Below are 19946 nucleotides of genomic sequence, written 5' to 3' on the forward strand. Positions count from 1 at the left end.
CAGCAGACTCGAGGGGTTAGTCCCACCCTCTTCTCCCCACTGGCACCTCATTCCTGAGGATGCAGCCTCGGAGATTACCAGGAGCGGGGGTCTGGTACTGCATGGTGGTAGCGGTCTCTCACACAGCACAACCTGAGGCAACAGGAGCAGTGGTGAAATGGAACAAGTGCACTTTTCCAGTGTGCTCTGCTTCCCTCCATAGCTCCAGCCACCACTGGGAGTGCAGGGGCTCACGACCACTGCTGCCACATGGCACAGGCAATCCCCAAACTTGCGTCTGTGGAGACAGGATGCCATGTTGGGGGGGGGGGGGGGAGAGAGAGAGAGAAAAGGCAGGGTTTGGAGGCCAGTAATGGACAGCTTCCCTTTCCTCTTGGCCTGCTGGTAGTCCAGGCCAGATTCTATAGTTACTCCTAGTCGGTAGGACATCCCCAACCAGAGCTTGAGACCCCTAATGTACAGACTACGTTTAGTTTCAAATAACATGCTTTAATGGTAACAGCTACTTAAAGCCACCTTCTTTAGGAAAATAATAAAAAGTAGAAATGTAAAACAATTAAAATCGGATTTAATTTAATATGCCCTACTGTGCAGACTTAAGCAACTTTATCTTGAGTGAAAAGTGACCTCTTTCATGCACCACCTTCTTATTTACGGGACCAAATGCTGTAGTGGTAGACACTAAGAATAAGAATAATTTAAGAGGCGCTTTCTGTAGAAAGACACCATGAGATTGCTAGAATTTCCTACTCTCAACATGTGAGAAACTACTTTGTCAAAGAATTTTTTTTTTTTAAATTGTAGGATGAAAATTTCTGAGGCAGACTAAAATATTCTAGACAGGAATAGATGTTCTTGATCATAACTCAATTGATTAGGTCCACTAATGGTATCAGCAGAATGAATATGTGGACAAAGCTGGCAACGGGTTGCTGTAAGGGAAAGTTCCAGGGTTGGTGTTAGTGGGGTATGACTACAAGAACACATATTCCTGCTCATCCAGAAATATAATTTATGCTATCATGTGTGACAATGTCCGTTTGCTATGTACACTGGACAAACGTCTCAGACACTTCGCCAAAGAATCAATGCCCACAAAACAGATATTAGACAGGATCACAAAGAAAAAACAGTTTCCTGCCATTTCAACCAGAAAGGGAATTGTCTCAACAATCTGATTTCCTGCATCAAAAACCTTTTAACACCAGACTTGAAAGAGAATCCTCTGAACTGTCATTGATGCTTAAATTTGACACTTTACACCTAGGTCTTAACAAGGACGTTAGTTATCTTACCCATTACAAAGATAGCTTCCGCATTTATCACCTCTAATATCATTAGCTCACAGGCATTTACCTCCCCCCCCACCCTCCTTCTGTTCTGAAATTTGATTTGTCCTTTTCACATGTGTTCATTTTTTTTTTATTGTATCCTTTGGCATATATGGTCCTGCCAATTTTCTTCCAAATTTGATCTGAGGAAGTGGGTCTGGCCCACGAAAGCTCATCACCTAATAAACCATCTTGTTAGTCTTTTAAGTGTTACATAGTCCTGTTTTTTGTTACAGTACATGATAGTTACCGTCCAGCTCCCTACCCCGCACACCTAGCCCAGGGTGGGAGACAGGACATGACACTCAGTGGTGCTAGGCACAACTGTACCATTGTTAAGTACTCCTAATGGTCTCTGCTTTAATCCCCAGATGGACCACATCCTGAAGAGGAACCTTCTTGAAGCTGACAGACATATCACCACTTAACTGATGATTGATAATTGATGTCTGCTTTGTTTAAATACTTGTTTTACTGGAAATACTATGTAACTTTATATTATTGCTCTTATCTTGCCTTAATATTAGCATCTATCCAGGGAGTCCAAGATCTCCCCACTCTTCCCCCCATCACTTTGATCTGCCCATTGAGCATCCTATATAACTAGTCGTAACCTACTGTTTAGCAGTGTTCACTGAGCTTAACAAGTGACACTCCACCCAGTGCTGTGTATGTAATAACTCTCCTGCTTGCTTGACATAGTGTCCAGATTCTGTTCCTTCAAAATTCAGGGTTAAGCAATTTTTAAACATTCATCAATGGAACTTACCTCTCTAGCAGCACAATCATGTGGAGCCTCTTCTTTATTTACTTTCCCTTTTGGAAATCCCCAGCCAGACTTTGCTAAATATCCTTGAACCAGCAGTACCTGAAGAATCCAAGCAATGCAGTAGTGAATACCCATTCATAGAACCATAGAGCTGGAAGAGACCTCAGAAGGTCATCAAGTCCAGCCCCCTGCTTTAAGCAGGACCAATCCCAACTAAATCAACCTGGCCAGGGCTTTGTCAAGTTGAGACTTAAACACCTCTAGGGATAGAGACTCCACTATTTCCCTAGGTAACCCATTCCAGTGCTTCACCACTCTCCTAGTGAAATAGTTTTTCCTAATATCCAACCTGAACCTCTCCCACCACAACTTGAGACCACTGCTCTTTGTTCTGCCATCTGTCACTACTGAGAACAGCCTTTCTCCATCCTCTTTGGAACCTCCCTTCAGAAAGTTGAAGCTGTTATCAAATCCCCCCTCACTCTTCGCTTCTGCTGACTAAATACACCCAACTCCCTCAACCCCTCCTTGTAGGTCATATGCTCCAGCACCGTAATCATTTTGGTTGCCCTCCGCTGGACCCTCTCCAATGTGTCCACATCCTTCCTATAGTCGGGGGCCCAGAACTGGACAATACTCCAGATGTGGCCTCACCGGCACCAAATAAAGGGGAATAATCACATCTCTGGATCTGCTGGCAATGCTCCTCTTAATGCAACCTAATATGCCATCTGCCTTCTTGGCTACAAAGGCACACTGTTGACTCATATCCAGCTTCTCATCCACGGTAATCCCCAGGTCCTTTCTGCAGAACTACTACTTAGCTGGTTGGTCCCCAGCTTGTAACTATGCTTGGGATTCTTCCGTCCCAAGTGCAGGACTCTGCACTTGTCCTTGTTGAACCTCATCAGATTTCTTGTGGCCCAAACCTCCAATTTGTCTAAGTCCCTCTGGACCCTATCTCTGCCCTCAAGCACATCTACCTCTCCCCCTAGCTTAGTGTCATCTGCAAACTTGCTGAGGGTGCAATCCAACCCCTCATCCAGGTAATTAATAAAGATATTTAACAAATCCAGTCCTAGAACCCAACCTTGGGGCACTCCGCTAGAAACCGACCGCCATCCTGACACCGAGCTGTTGATCACTACCCACTGGGCCCGGCCTTCTAGCCATCTTTCTATCCATCTTACCATCCATTCATCCAATCCACATTCCCTTAACTTGCTGGCAAGAATATTGATCTCATAGATTTGTCGTAGTTCTCAAAGTGACATTTTTGCCTGGCCTTATCATATGCTCCATTAGCATTACAGATTACCAGATTTATCAAAGTTACTAACTCTGTTATAGGATTATATTTTTTAATTAAGCAATAAAATGTGGTGTAAAGACAAAGAAAATACACAACTGCCTTTGGTATAATAGTAATAAAGATAACACCTACAGCCTACCTAACAACCAAGGGATGTACAGAAACTCAACAGAAGTGTGAAGTGGTAATGTTTAAAAACCACATCTTCAGACAAAAGATCATAAAGTACAAAAAATTGCTGGGGCTGTTAAAGCTAGTTAACATCCTTTCTACTCAGCCCTCTTGTTGTACAAATGTTCCCAAATTAATTTTATACTTACATTTTCAAGCATCTCATCAAGAATAATTGCACCATAGGTTGGTACTCCCATTTTATACTCCTTCCACTCATCCAAAACCCTTTGCACATCTTCACCTTGAGGCAGTAAAAAAGGGCAATGCCCAAAAAGTATAGAAACATGTTAAGGAAACTAACTGCACAGAGACCCACCCAAAACAAATGTTTACAAGCACCACTTTCTGTACAGAATAGCATTTTGCTTTTGTTTATCTGGAGCCAAAAATTAAGATATCATGAATAATCCATTTAAGGAGTTACTTTCTGCAGACTCAGAGACCAAATGGTGATTTATCAACTTCTATGCAAGCAATGTATACAATGATTCCTCTTTAAAGTTAGAGAAGCCTTTGTTCAGTGTAGAATACCCCAAATGAAATATTGCTTAAGCCATGTATTCAGGTATAAGAATCTTCATGAAAATTATAAAAATCCACCATAAGAGAGGCTATAAATAATTTGAATTACTAAATAAACACATCATGAAAGAACCATATAGCAAGTAGCATAACCCCTCACAGTTGCATGCCATGTAAAACCCAGAGACTTTATTCTATTTCTAGCAAAATTAACACCCATTTCACTATCTCCACAGAAATCCATTAAGTTAGTGGAAGGAATATGCCACAGAGAGAGAACCCTTATATTTAGCCCCTCCTGGGCTTGACCACGCTGGACACAAAAGGAACTCCTGACTTAACTCTCAATTACGGGATAAAGTAATGACAGGCCCCAAATCAAGCAATAAGCTAATGAATTCTCAAGGCTCTTTGGAAACTGGGGAAAGATAGCAAGTGTTTTTTTTTTTAAAGCTCTTATATTGTAGCAGCAATAACTATTAAGACCTTCTAATTAAGCTAGTTTTGTTTCACTCAAACAAAGGGACTGTTATGCAAACACTTACGTAGAAAAACAAGATTTCACTACCATACCGGAGTACACAGTTTATCCACAAGCACTGAACAAACAATAGTGTACCAATAAAACGGATATCAGCTTTAGCAAAGTCTCTTATCCCACACGGAGGTAATCCTGGTGTGTTCTGCATGTAGAAATCCAAGTAAAACCAATGGGCAAGTTCAATCTGAAAACACACTCTGATTGCATTGTCTCTTTCTTCACTGGGAATGTGTAAAATAAATCGACTGTCAGAGGAAAAAAGGGACAGAGGTTAGATGGTTTAACATTACATTTTCAAAACTTCTAACATTGACAAGGCATTATTAGAGCACGAAGTTTCAAACTATAATGTAGGGACCCCACTAGCAGTGATCTTCCTAGCAGTCTGCACAATTAAAAAGATTTTGAGACTCACATAACAGGGACTTGTAATATTTAGAGGAAAAGCAGATAATTAGATGCTCTCTCTTACAAAGTGGTCTACACAATGAAAAATGGAGGATACTAAGAGCATGAGGTAAAAAAAAGATCACTATTTTAAACCCAACCTTTGAGCTTTGCCAGATTAACTCCACAGGTGAGCATGGCTAAGAGACAGAATTTTTTTTTAAATACGTTTTCATGGTACTGAATAATGAATTATCCCAAATAGAAGATAAATTTTGCCAGCCCGTTGCATGATGGCTTGTCTGCCATAGCATACAACTATTCTGGTACATAACATTTCCAAGATTATTACTCAAAGCACAGGATGTACTTTTGTTACTAACTAGAGAAAAATAATTTCTCTCTAATAAAATAGTTTACTTTGTGGATTTTGCTGTTTGATAGTAAATGTTCTTCCCAAGAGGTTACTTTCTAGAGAAAAAAGCAATAAACAGGAACATCAAAATGAAAAGATAAGACACAGAAGAAGCAGGTAAGGTCAGAAAATGGTCTGTTCAAGTCAACCGTTCAAATCCCTAGTTCTTATAGATAAACCAGGCAGGGGAGTAAAGGTGAAGCAAAGACCAGAAGACAGCCACCATGCCTGCACAGGGGTCAGGGGCCTGCCTAAACAGTTAAACCTTAGCTTTAACTGGTTAACTAATTAACTGGAATTTTACATCCTTAGCTTATAACCAAGCTTCCTACCCCACAAAAACTGAACTGTAACATTATAACTGCAACTTGACAAATCACAGAGGATTTAATGTAAAACAAACATGCCTCAATTCTCTCCAGGAATTTTGAATACTCATGAAAGGATGGCTCTTAGTGAGGCTGAGCAGCAGCTGAAGGTGCAGTTTTAATTCCTCCTAAGAATTGCCACCAGATCTTTCAACAGAAACCGCCGCCCCTCCACCCCCATGTCACAGGCCAGGTCACATAACCTACTTCGGGTCCGAACTCGCTGCCAGACCACTCACCCACCGGCAGGAGCACTCAAGCAGCACGTGAACCGCTCGCCATCCCAAGCCCCCTACTGACTGAGCCCCATTTGAGCTCCTCGCAGGGCGGGCGGGCGGGCGGCAGCGCTCCCCTCCCCGAGGCCAGGCTGAGAAAGTTATAACGGTTTCCTCATTCCTAGCGCCGCCATCGCTTCGTTAGCCAATCGACGTCACCTGGCCCGCGCGCGTAGTGACTCGCTCGGAGCTACCGCAACGGGCATCACCGGGCTAGCCTGGCGCGCGCCCTTTGTCCGCCCCAGTTTCACTTGCAACTTCCCCATCCGGAGCGGGCGGTACCGGCTCCGACACAAAGCGGGGGGAGCGGCGGGGGCGGGAAAGCGGCTCCAGGCGCCCGGGTGCTGGGGAAGCGGCCGCTGTTACCTGCACAGATCGTCCAGGACGCTGCTGGGAATCTCGGCCCGTTTGCTCTCCATGGGGAAACGCGGCTCATCCCGACGCCACAGGGCCCGAGCAGCGCAGGGGGGCGGGGAGGCCTAGCACACGAACCCACCGAGCGAGGGGGCGGGACCAATCGCTTCCGTCCCGCTCCCGCTAGGGTTGGGGGGGCGGGCCCTACCGTGGAACAGGCCAACCAGAGCTCGCAAGTGAGCGTCGCCAGCTTCCCTTCAAACGTCACCTCCCGTCAAGCCAATCATCGGCGGCGTTAATGTGAGCAGTTCACCAATCGTCGGTGGGATTCTGTAGAAAGGCCGGAGTAAACGCTGAGCATGCGCACTTTCAAACGCCTCGGCGTGAGGAAGGTTTGTGTCGCTCTAGTTTCTCGCGGGGTAGGAGATGCGAGGTCTCTCCACGGGCCCCGCCCCCTTGCTCCTAGCGCTCGAGATCGCTGCGCGTGCCCGCCCCCCGCCCGCACTCGGCCTTCCCACGGGCCACGCCCGGGCGCGGTCAGGACAGGACTCAGCTGAGGGTCCCTGCATTGGCGGGCGCGACCGCGTGGAGCAGAGGAATGTTTTAACATAATCTCCCCATGCACGCACGTGTGGTGCCTCTCGCTCCCCTGCCTGGCCATGATGACCCACAGGAAAAGAAACAAAGACTCCCTAAAATATTGCCCCAAGGCATTACACCTGCTGTCATTGCAGTGCTGAGACACTGAGGCTGGGTCTACAGTCTGGGTGCGTCTAGACTGGCAAGATTTTGTGCAAAAACTTGCCACCTGTCTACACTGGCTGTGAGAATTTACGCAAGAGTACTGACGTTCTAATGTAAGAATTCAGTGCTTGCGCAAATACTTTGACGTGCCTGCTCAGGAATAAGCCCTCTTGTGCAAGAGGGCCAGTGTAGACAGGCATCTTAATTTTTTGCGCAAGAAAGCCCGATGGCTAAAATGACCATTGGAGCTTTCTTGCGCAAAAGCACATCTATACTGGGCATGGATGCTTTTGTGCAAAAGCATCTGTACCAATCTAGACGCTTTTTTGCAGAAATAAGTATTTCCGCAAAATCATGCGAGTCTAGAGGCAGCCCCTATGTCTACAGTGGCGGGTTATTGCACAAGAAGGGCCTTTCTTCTGCAAAGCATCCACACTGCCTACCCACTCTTGTGCAAGAAGATTTACAGTAAAGCATGGTAGGAGAGGGCTTCTTGCGCAAGAGCTATGCTCTTTTCTAACAGGTGTAAGCTCTCTTACGCAAGAGGGCAGTGTGGATGGCGGCAAGGATTTCTTGTGCAAGAAAGCCCTATGGCTAAAATGGCCATCAGAGCTTTCTTGCGCTAGAGAGCGTCCACGCTGCCATGGATGCTCTTACGCAAAAGCACATCTCGCACATGGCCGTGTAGACGTGTTTTTGCACAAGAGTTCTTGCGCAAGAAGCCGCAAGTGTAGACATAGCCTGAGAGAACCAAAACCAGGGTAGGGCAGCAGGCAGGACTTAATTTCTGTCTGCACCACTAGTAGCCCGGTCTCTCTCATCAAGTACTTCCTTCAGAGAGAGCTCAGGGTTCCTACACATGACGCTAGTCATACTATAATACCCCCTTCTGGGACCTCTGCATCCCTTGTCAGTCCAGAACACAAATTCAATGCTGCGGATATCTGCAGATACCAATTTTGTATTACAGGGCTCTATACTGATTGTGCTCCTTTAAAAATATATGGCTATGTCTACACTGCAGGAATGGTTGTTCTTGTGCAAAAACTTGCGGAGTGTCTACACTGCACGCGCATTCTTATGCAAGTAAATTTACTGTACAGCATCAGAAAACAGGGCTTCTTCCAGAAGAGTTATTCCTCTTTCCACGAGGAATAAGACCTCTTGCGCAAGAGCTCTTCCACAAGAAGGCAGTGTAGACAGGCAACATGAATATTTTGCACAAGAAACCCTTATGGCTAAAATGGCAATCAAAGCTTTCTTGTGCAAGAGAGTGTCCACACTGCCATGAACACTTGCGCAAAAGCATATCTCTTGTGCAAAAGCACATGGCAGTGTGGATGCTCTCTTGTGGAAGACCTTTTGCATAAGGACTCTTGCGCAAAAGTGGGTTTTACCCATACAAGCTTAGGCCGGAATAAATGTTACTCTTTACGTGATTTTTTAAAACCAGGAATCCTTTGGCACCTTTTAATTTACTTGGTAACAACAGTGTTTTCCTCCAGCCTTAAGAAGACAGATCTTTCACAATTCTCTTGTACCTTCCTGGGGTTTGATGTTGTTGGAGCAAGTTCAAATCTTTATGATAGCAGCATTTGGTTCTCTTAACCCTGTGGCATTTTGACACTTCACTCCTACCATGACAGCAACCATCATGTATCTTGACATCAAGTTTTCTACAAGGCTGGATAATGCCTGTTTTGGAAGTGTTTCTTCTATTCAAGATGGCTTTCTATGTATATTTTCTTTGCGTATTGCAGCTGCCTTTAATAAGACGTAGCCATTTTAAAAAACAATTTAATGCAACCAACTTACTATGGAATATGATTCTAAATCCTTGTTCTCAGCTCCCTGCATGTAAACTAGGTTTCACTGTTAAAAATGACACAGTTTGGGATACTGTGCCTGCTGAAATACTTCCTTGACAGTCACTGCAGTAGTATCTAACAGTTTGCCTAATTTCCCGAAGTTTGACTAGAAGTCTACAACAAGGTAGTTTTTGTGCTTTGTATAGTAAAGGAACATTTGCTCTAGAGACTGTTGAGAATGTTTTGTATTTTCACTCTTTTTTACTACTTGGCCTGTATTCCCCCCAAGGTGTTGAAAATCCTTGGTGATGTTTGGCTAGCACACATCATCTCTTGCTTTCCAGGTAAACACTTCTACTCCAACCTGCTTCTGAAGTATTTGTTAGAGAATTTCTATTAAGTGATCTGGAAATTATGTATCAACTGCCTTTACATACAATGCTATCTTATATGTTCAGACTGCCTCAATAATTCCAGTATTCTTGAGAAGCTGGTGGGGCTTCTCCTCTAGAGTCTAGCCATGGTGACAGAACTATTTGACTTTGTAGCACATCCTGAAAATGCTGTTCTGTTTCTCCACACTGCATTCCTCTGTCTACTGTGAGGAATTCTTACTTAGCTGCTAGGAATCCACTAGTACAACATACATCTAGCTTTTGAATTACCTTTGCTCAGCCTCTCTAGACCACCCATAGGATTCACCTTGAGGAAAAACATTTGATACTTCATTTGCTGTCTTTAAAATAAATATTACACTTCTAATGATTTATTTGTTACTTAAGTTTCAAAATATTTATGGTAAAGAAAACGAAGTTCTGTCCAACTTATGCTACAGATTCAATAAATGTTTAATCCTGGCATTTTAATTAATTGTGAAAATGGAAATATGTATATAATAAATGTAGTCAGGAAAACAAAAACGTTTCAATGCCAAAAGTTCTAAGTCACACAAAACAATTTTTACAACTGCAGCCAATAGAGGGTGTCCATTGCACTTTTTTTAAAAAAACTGTTTACAGATTTTACAAAACAAAACAGGCCACAGTCATGCTTCAATAGCAGGAGTGGGCCCGTAATCATGATCCCCTTGATTTAGAGTAAAAGCCCCTCTCAGCCTGCTTTCTCGGGATTTCTTTTTCAACATTCCGAAGAACTGTGGATTTTCTGTTTGATCTCAAAGCAGCTTGGATAGGTGTGTCTACTTTAATGTTTGCCTGATCTCCCTCAGAGCCCCTACACATCCAAAGCTCATCTGACTATCTCTGAAAAGTTCAAGATTTCTGGCTTTACAAGCTTGTCTTTATTTTAAATGCTATAGCTATGCTGCTGTAGTGCTTCTTTGAAGACACACCCTGCACTAATGGGAGGGATTCTCCCATCATTGAATGTACTCCTTACTGGGATTAGGTAAATTTAGCTTTTTGCTTCCAGGGCATGGCTTGATCACACCCCTGACAACAAAATGTACAGCTACACTGTGTTGTTGTTTTTTTGAAGAAGGTATACAAATTGCACTTGAATTTCCATATCTTCTTCCAATTCTTTTTCTGGAAGAGGCTTTTCCAATATTTGGCCCATCTACACGGGGCCAAATATCGGAAAAAACCCTCTTTCGGAAGCCCCTGTACACCTAACTTTACGAGGAATATGGGGGCTTCCGAAAGGGTGGGGTTTTTTCCGACATTTGGCCCCATGTAGATGGGCCAAATAGCGGGAAAGTCTCTTCCGGAAAAAGAATCGGAAGATGATATCCAAATGTGAGCGTAATTTTCATACCTTCAGAAAAAAAAAACCACAGTGTAGCCGTACCCATACTTAATATTGGCCTAATTTCCTTGTGTAGACAAAGATGTTTGAAGAATTGCCTTTTAGATGAAGAGAGACTGGGTTTACAAAGCCTATAGTAGTGTTGTGATGGGGACAGTTACATTGGACTAACACCTCAACTCATTTCACAGAGCCCTCCAAATAGCCTTCAGATGGTCATAATCTTCTCAGACTACTAAAATAAAATGAATTGGCAGTTAAAATAAGATTTAAAAAAATAGATCAGCACAACCCACATACAAGTCCCTTCCCAAGCTCGCACCAGTGTTTGCTCAATGCATGGTTCACAGGCTCTGGGATTTTTCAAACACTTTTCACTGCCACAATATGATCTATTCATACCTTCACTTGAGAGGGGTGGAGCTCAAGTAAGGTGTGGGAGTAGTGTTTCCCTGCTAAGTGCAGAGAGTTGTCCTTGCCCAGCTTGCACATAATTTAAAATGCTTCATTCTCAGGGACACATACTCCTGCTCCAAGGGGAGGAGCAGAGATGAAGAGGAGACAAGCCCACCATCTTTTCTGAGGGGATGAAGGGAAAAAGAAGCAGCTTTTATAACTCTATCTAATAAGTGTTATGGGTAGGACCCTCCACAATTCATGATCCATTTTGATCAATTTCATAGTCATAGTTTTGTGCATCATCAAGTTCATGATTTCAACTATTTAAATCTGAATTTTCACAGTAGTGTAAATATAGGGGTTCTGACTGAAAGGAGAGTATTGGAAAGATTGTGGCACTACTGCTTGCAACTGAGCTATCTTCAATTTTGGGCACCTGGAGAGCACTAGCTGCAAGTCCAGTGCCAAAGGCAGTGCAACTGCCAGGAGCAGCATAGAAGTAAGCATGGTATTGTATAGTATTGCGGCTGCCCTACTTCTACACAGCAGCATGCAGAGCTGGGCTTTTAGTCAGCAACTGCTAAGTCTCCAGCCACCCAGTTCTGAAGGCAGTGCAGAAGTAAGGATGGCAATATCATCACCCCCCAGCAAGTCCCTTTTGGGTCAGGATCCCCCTAACTTGAGAAATGCTTGTCCTCTGTGAAATCTATATAGCATAGGGTAAAAGTACACAGAAGACCAGATTTCACAGCCTGAAATGCATTTTTCATGGCTGTGAATTTGGGAGGGCCCTATGGGATTTAGACTACATCTATGCTTAAAACACTACAGTGGCACAGCTGCCTTTTTGTTTGCTTTTATAACATTTAATCTTATTTGCATAGTGCCATAACATGGTCAAGCAATATATAGAAACTAAAATTACATCTGCTGTTCTGGTTATATATTGGTCTACCCAAGGGGGAATATGACAGATGTCAAGAAAATCATGAAGAAAGTGTCAGTATATATCAGAGTAGTCAATAGTCAGACCACAGGGCAAATCTGGACTGCCAGAGACTTTTAACCAAACCTCAAAATTGAATGGTAAAGGAGGGACTGGCCACATATCAGGGCAAGCTAGAGCTGCATAGTAAAGTGGTTGGCATCAACACACACCCTGTACCTGCGGACACCTCCAACATCCTCAGGCTCAAGTGAGGAGCAGCAGGAGTGAAAGTGCCTGACTGGTTGCTCCACGAGGGGCACAGCACATGCAAGTGGCCAGAAGGTGCAATTGCAGCTCACTCCCACCCACAATTTAAACCAGTGGTTCCCAAACTTTTTGGCATTAGTCCCCCTTTGGATTTTTGAGAAACCCTCACACCTCCCCACCTCTTCTTTACCATCATCCAACCCCCCTTTTAACAAAAAATTCAATTCGTAGTTTAAAAATAAACACAAAATCTTGGTATAAAATTATTGAAAGCTAAAAATATGCACAAATAGTTTTTCTTGGTACAAAAATTTAATAAAAATGTAATTTAACATAAGAAATAGCAGAAACAAATCAAATTTAATGTGAAGGATGCTGCTGCATCCTAGGTTTGAAATAAGGGAATGAGGGATTTGGGTGTGGGATGAAGGGGTGAAAGGTACAAGCTCTGGGAGGGAATTTGGGTGCAGGAGGAAGTGGAGAAGAGGCTGGTGGCTCAGGGAGGGGTCTCCAGGCTGGAGAGTGTTGGGGTCAGGTGGAGGGTTGGGATACTGAGCAAGCCACATGCTTGTGGATGTGAGGGTGCGGGAGTTTAGGTTGGGGTATATGAGGGGCTCAGGACAGGGGGGTAGGAAGTATGATGGGCTCAGGACACAGATTTGCAGTGAGTGGATTGTACAGTAGTGTTGCGGCAGAAGACTAGGGATGTGCGAGGCTCAGGATGGGGGGGTTCCAGTGTATGATAGGCTCAGGGTTGAGGGGTGTGTGGGAATACAGGGGTGTTATAATGCTGTAGCCAGATGGGGGCTTGGCCCCAATTGGGGGCTTGTTGGCCAGGCTTCATTTTTAAATAAAATATGCCCAACACAAATGTTTCAGCATTGTCTTTATTTATGGGAGGGGCAGGGCATCTGTTTTGGATCAGGGGTCATTGACCCACAGAAAAATCAGTCAGGGACCACACAAGTGAGATGCAAAAAAACAACCCCTCCAAGCACCTCTGAGATGGCCCCAACTGAGACACCTCCTTCCCCTGGCACCCTAGCACCATGGGGGGAGGGGAGGTAGGACTAAGGTTTAAGGCCTCAGGCCAGATTAACTCTTCTGGGGTTCCAGAGTAAGTAGAATTTGTGAGCCCCTCTACACTCTGAGGTGGGGCCAAAAATGAGGGTTCCAGTGTGTGGGACAGGGGATCCAATGTGCCAGTGAGTGGGATAGGGATGCGGTGCAAAATCTGGGTGGAAAATAGGGCACAGGAGCAAGCTGGGGTGGGTGTCTGGCCATTAGGGAGAGGGCAGGAGCAGGGTGCTGGTGGGTGTCTAGCTAGGAGGCTGTCAGCCGACGGTCAGGGCAGTGAGTGGTGTGTGTGTGTGTGTGTACTATACACCCGAGACTTCAACTGCTGAGACCGGGGTCCCTTGCAGTGGGCAACCTGGAAGAGGTTGAAGGGCGCCCCAATAAGTGTATAGAAAGAGCTTATTACGCTTCAGATTTCAGCTGCTAGAATTCATAATTCCTTCGCAGCGGGCAGCCTCGGGGAGGCTGAGAAGCGCCCCAACAGAATTTGCCACCTGGGTGTGACACAAATCCAAACGCCCAAGCTCTCCCTATATCTGTCCCTTTATGACCGGCTGAAGTTCTTTTAAATTGTGCTTGGTTCTATTGCAGCAACTGAAGGAGTCAGGTTAAAGCTTAAACAGTTACAGGTTTATTTGAGGAAGCTTATAAATCATGTGGTTGCAATGGCTATTATTCTATTTCTTAACTGCTGGCAAAGATAGATAGATAGATAGATAGATAGATAGATAGATAGATAGATAGATAGATAGATAGATAGATAGATAGATAGATAGATAGATAGATAGATAGATCTTTAAAAAAATGGTTACAAGGGAAATAAAGATAGAAAATAGAAAATAATGGTACCAAATGACAGCTTAATCTTTAAAGAGCTCTATTCTATGCATACACTAAAACAAAAGGACACATACAGGTACAATTTTTACCCCTTTCTGCATCACTCGGTCCCAGCGTGTCAGGCCAGGATCGGTCCCTCAATTCCTCGGAAAGACGAAAATATGAGGTGGGCGTCCCCGTGGACCTCGGGAGGTCAACCACCTAACCCGACCAGCAGGTAAATGGTAGATTGACACTCAAAGTGAGTGTATGCTGGGCCCATCTTATATACCCATTGGGTCACGTATTTTCTCTTTCTTATCTGTAATGCCAATTGATGCTGGTCTGTCCACTGTGAGACCAGTTGTTACAAGGGAGTTGTGAACTTAATTTACACTTGTAAGAGAGAATTGAGATGATTAAATTGGAAGTACGGGACATTGTTTTCTTGCAGCCTCGAGCTTAGCTTATTTCCTTAATCGTTACTCAGAGTCAGAAACTTGCATATCCTGGTCAAAGCAGATCAAAGCTTAATGGCTATGCTGATCTTCTTATTGTTCCTTCTCTGCTCTGTATACAGACATCTTAGAGGGCAAGCAAGATTGTTTGAGATGGGGCAGTCTGTCTGGCTACAGAGGCAGAGTGCTGGTGGGTGTCTGGCTCCAAGGCACAGGCAGGGTGCAGGTGGGTGTCTGGATGCGGTCTGGGCAGGGAGCAGGGTGCTGGTGGGGCCCTGAGCAGAAGGCAGGGGAGGGCCGGGGGAGAAGGGAGGGGTCCGGGGCAGGATATTCATGAGGGTCTGGGTAGGGTACTCGTGGGGGTCTGGGCAAGGGGAGGGGACATCTAGGCTGGTACCTGGGGGTCCCACAGCGCCAGGTCTGGAGTTTCAGGAAGTGCATGTGCTTCCCTTCCCCAACCAGCCAGTGTGCTTCTTGAAAAGCCAAGTCTGTTGTGTACTGGTGACTTCCTTCCACCTGCTGCCTTCCTGGGTGGGGTGGGAGGGAATCCTGGGTCCACGCTAGCTCCAACTGTTCAAGCAGCATGCAAGGAGCAAGGCACGCGCTGTCTGAGCAGTTGGAACTGGCGCGGACCCAAGACTCCCACTCCTCACCCGCCCCCCACGCAGGAAGGCAGCATGTGGAAAGAAGTCGTTGGTACACAACAGACCCAGCTTTTCAGGAAGCACGCCGGCTGTTTGGGGAAGGGAAGCAGAGCATGCGCTTCCTGAGACGCCAGCTCTGTCGTGCAGCTGCGGGACACTCCCCCCACAACCACCATGCCGCAGGAAGCTGGAGCTACCTCCATTTTTGCAGGAGGTAACACCAGCGCAGGTTCTTTCTTGGGGGGGGGGGAAGGGTAGTTGATGGAGGGGCTGGTTTGCCTCGTGCACCCCAGTTTGGGAATCTATGGTTTAAACCAACTGTGGCAACCCAGCTTTGCATGTCCCTGGTCAAAGGTGATCAAAGCAGGGAGTTGCCACGGTCTCCCACTGTAAGCCCCACATGGAGTTAACAGTGTGAGCCCCCAATGCTTGGTGTTGACACATAACACGGCAGGGCAGGTGCCTCCCTCCAACCTTTCCTAAATGGAGCTGCACAAGGCTGAACCCCTCCCACAGGAGTCCAGACTTTGACTATACCTTGGCCAAGAAATTTTGAACCCCACTGACAGAATGTGGGTCAGCCTCCTCTAGTGACCAGTTCACTTAGAAAATGCTAGCCTAGCTACTGTTACCAATTACTCCTTCTGCTCAAGTGACAGAGATCTCTGCGGTGGATCTAGAGATTCCAACCATGTGTGTCTATGTAGTTTCACATGATGGAATTTGTTTTTTTCAGTTGGCTTTTTTAAAACTTAGATAGCAAAAATAGTTAAAAGAATGCTTAACACTCTAAAGTTATGATATGCCAGAATTAAAGTTGCTTGTAAAATGTTAGTCCCCACTCCTCTTTGTGGTATACATTATGATAGCCTTTAATAATAATCACATTTTTCCACTGGTTATTCCCTTCCTCATTTAATACACAAGGTTTATTTCCTGAGACTCATCTATCTAGCTTGCATGAAGGCAGCTACTGCCTATAAGTTCCTTGCTCATCAGTTGCAAAAGAAGAAAGATGTATAGTGAAAGAGGCAGGGAATTGCAACAAGAACAGGGTTGTACGCTCTATAGGAAGAAAGAGTTAGTAATCACAGGACAAAGACCTCAAGAATATCTAGAAACATGGGGAAAAAACTTCAAAGTAACAATGGACATGAAGAAGGTTAGTGTCAGCTTGAAAATGCACTTGATGAGAATGCTTGGTGACAAAGATCAACCCCACCAATCCCAACTGACAGGGCAAAGAAGGATTGTAGGAAGAATATAGATTTCACACGTCCTATACATGCTAGATGCAGTCTTTGGTTTGCTGCAACACACTTCCTTCCTGTTGGCACAGAAAGGAGGAAACCCAGAAAGGAGGACAAAGCAGTCATAGGCTGTAGCTACACAGAGCAATAGTAAGTCTTGTTACATCATTTCTGTACTCTTTTGATCAGGTATGGAAGCCTTCAATGTATACTATGCATTCTATACAACTGGTGGGGAAAAAGAAAAAAGCTTTGAAAAAATAAAAAGTTTGAGGATCATTGTGTGTTCTCTCCAAAAAATCTTGTTTATGAGAGATACATATTCAGGATGGAAATACAGAAAGAGGAGGAAACAGTAGAGGAGTTTCTCATATAACAAACTAAAAAGCCAATGTAAAATATTAAATGACTTAAAGACTAATTTGTTCTTGGGTGTAAATAATAAAAAGGAGCTCATGAATGGTTATTAATGGAGATGGATGAGAAATTAGAAAGGTTAATATGTATACACCAAGCAGCAGGATAGACAGACACAAAAAGTCCAGAGAAAGACATAGAGCAAGATGACTGAGAAAACATTCACAGAAATTAAATTGGCCATAGACAGGTACTGTAAATTAACGTACATAACCTGCGGGTTATACACGTTTTTACGAACTCTGCCCGCCTGCCCGCACCCGCCCGCCCCTCCTGCCCCGTGGGATATACATGTCCGCAGGGTATACACGTTTATTTTTACTCACAAGGCTGCGGCTGCGCGGGACCTGGGGAGCGAGTGTGGCTCCCCTCCTGCAGGCCAGCCCGTGTGCCTGCACTGTGCTCTCCATTCCCGCATCCGGAGGAGCGTGGATTGCTCCTGGCTGCAGCTGCACGGGGCCTAAGGGTGAATGTGCAGGCCAGCGCGCCTGCACTATGCTCTCCATTCCCTCCACTGGCAGCTGGTATGTGCAATCACCGTGAATTAGCGTATAGAACACGCGGGTTATACTCGTCCCCAGGTTACTTTTCTACACAATCAGGAAAAGCCGCAGGTTATACATGAGTGCGGGTTATACTCGAGTGTAGGTTATATATGCTAATTCAAGGTACACAGAAAGCAGGAAACAATGCCAACAATAGGGCAACCATTATGTGTTGAGGACGTGTCCAGCTTTCAGTCAAATATATAGAAACTGTAATAAGTCTAACCCTTATTGCTAAAATATGCAGGGAAAGCAGGAAATCCATGTATTAGCAGCAAAAATGGATTCTCAAATGAAAAAGGCAGAGCAATTCTTAAAGCACAAGAATAAAAGAAGCTGAAAATTCAAAAGTTACTTAGTTAAAATGTGTAGTGGGGTCACTCACCACTGAGTTATTTCTTCCTGGCTGCTCTGGGGATTAGGTTTTTCCAGGTCTGACTCCAAGTTGTTTGTTTGCATGCTCTACCATTTCTCTTTTTACTTGTGACTTGGGTTTCTCTTGATATGCAGTTTGGTCCTCCAGCCAGATGTTTCCCCTCTTCCAAGGTAAAAAATTCAGGAATTCAAACGTGTTCTGTACTCTGGATTCTAGCTAATGGACCCTCCAGTCACTAGCCAAGTTCTAAAACATGTCAGCTGTACTATCTCAGGTAGTCTTCATCACTAATACAGGGTTATTTGTGCCATCTAATTCCTCTCACATGTTCTCTATCTGGTTAACTGACTCCTTCCCAACCTCAATAATGCTTTCCATGGTAGCCTGGGAGTACATACCCCATCATCACATACACATATAGCATTTGTGTGATTTACAAGATTATAGCATGACACAGTAATAATATAAACTGAAATAGAGAGCTATAAGAAGCAGCTTAAAATGGATGAGTCTAGTATCTGGGAAAGACTATAATGGAGGAACAATTCCAGTGTTGGGAGCATGCACTCTAGTATTTATAGGCCAAGGGAAAATGATAAAACAAGAGCTTGCAATGATACACTGAGACAAGCAATCATCTACACTCATATGAGATGCTTGTCCCTTAAAAGAGAATATATGCTATAGAGCAGTGGTTCTCAACTCTTCCAGACTACTGCACCACTTTCAGGTCTCTGATTTGTCTTGATTTTTCACAAGTTCTACCTCGCTGAAAAAGTACTTGCTTATAAAATCAAACATACAAAAATGCCACGGCATACTATGGCTGAAAAACTTTACTTTCTCATTGTGTTTGCATGAAATGTTAGTTTGTATTGATTTTGCTAGTGTTTTTATGTAGCCTGTTGTAAAACTAGACATATATCTAGATAAATTGATGTACCCCCTGGAAGATCTGCATATCCCCAGAAGTACACATACGCCTAGAAGAAAACTACTGCTACAGAAACACAGAACCAGATATGTAAATATTAATAGTATCACATGAAGATGTATTTGTAAAACACAAGTGCTTCTTAGTAACATATATGATCAAAAGAAGCTGCAGAACCTGTAGTACATGCTACACAAGTTCTACAAAGCCTTAAAAGAAGCTATAAGTGCTCTAAGAAATGGCAGCAAATGATGTTATTCAGAGAAGAACTAACAAATTGGGTTCGTTCCTTAATAATTGTAGAAATAAAAAGGAGGGGAACTATAACTTTCTCCCTGGATTTCTTCCTACATTAGCTAGCCTTCAAACCCATTCCCACAACTCCTATTTGGGACTATTATAGATTTACCTCTCTATAGACATTTAATAAGCCAACAAAAACTAAAAAATTCTTTTCATCTCACTCCTTATATGGGCTTCCTCAGCTTTTGCTCAGCTACCATCTGGGCCTGGCCCAGGCTCAAGGTGCAACCAGGTGCCTTAATCAAACTCTCTAGCTTCAATTATTTTAGTACCAATGTGGGCTACGTAACTCACAGAGACATATTTTAAATATTTTGTACTCTGAACAGCTAACATAACTACAACTACATAAATATCCTAGTCCATATCTAGACTAGGATATTTACATGTTCATATTATTATTGACATATACAAACACACTTTTCTTAGTGTAGATGAGGCCTGTATGTTTCCATCTCTGACTCTACCTTCTTTTGTCCTTTTTTTTTTTTTAATTATTTGTTTTCTCTGCCTTCTGCTGTCTCTGGCTGATCAAGAGTGCATATGTCAATGATCCTACCTTTTAAAATCCAATTAGGTCTTGTTAGTGTGCGCAATTGTCTGGATTTAAACTTAAGGTATGACTTTAACCCATTTAATTAAACCAGGACATTCTTCATTTGGTTTAGCTAAATTGAGTATACACAGGTTAAAGGTAAACTTAAGCAAAGCCTTTTTACATCAAAATAAGTGTTCACACTATGGTTTGCACCATTTTAATTA

At 43.8% G+C, this 19946-nt stretch overlaps 1 protein-coding gene across 6 annotated transcripts in view; it reads right to left on the reverse strand.

The window, feature by feature from the left end:
• Positions 1 to 18436, reverse strand: part of DCP2 (decapping mRNA 2) — a 44422-nt gene extending 25986 nt beyond the window's left edge. The window contains exons 1-4 of one of the 6 annotated variants that reach the window (XM_075932000.1): positions 17957 to 18436; positions 4743 to 4894; positions 3733 to 3860; positions 2101 to 2199 (exon numbers count right to left, since the gene is read on the reverse strand). In XM_075932000.1, coding sequence (XP_075788115.1) covers positions 2101 to 2199; positions 3733 to 3860; positions 4743 to 4894; positions 17957 to 18030 — 453 coding nt within the window. In that variant the 5' untranslated portion in view covers positions 18031 to 18436. The other 5 variants (XM_075932001.1, XM_075932003.1, XM_006134461.3 and 2 more) reach the window with 5 other exon arrangements.
• Positions 18437 to 19946: the final 1510 nt, after the last annotated feature.

Source organism: Pelodiscus sinensis, chromosome 6 (assembly GCF_049634645.1).
Source record: "Pelodiscus sinensis isolate JC-2024 chromosome 6, ASM4963464v1, whole genome shotgun sequence".
Taxonomy (NCBI): domain Eukaryota; kingdom Metazoa; phylum Chordata; order Testudines; family Trionychidae; genus Pelodiscus; species Pelodiscus sinensis.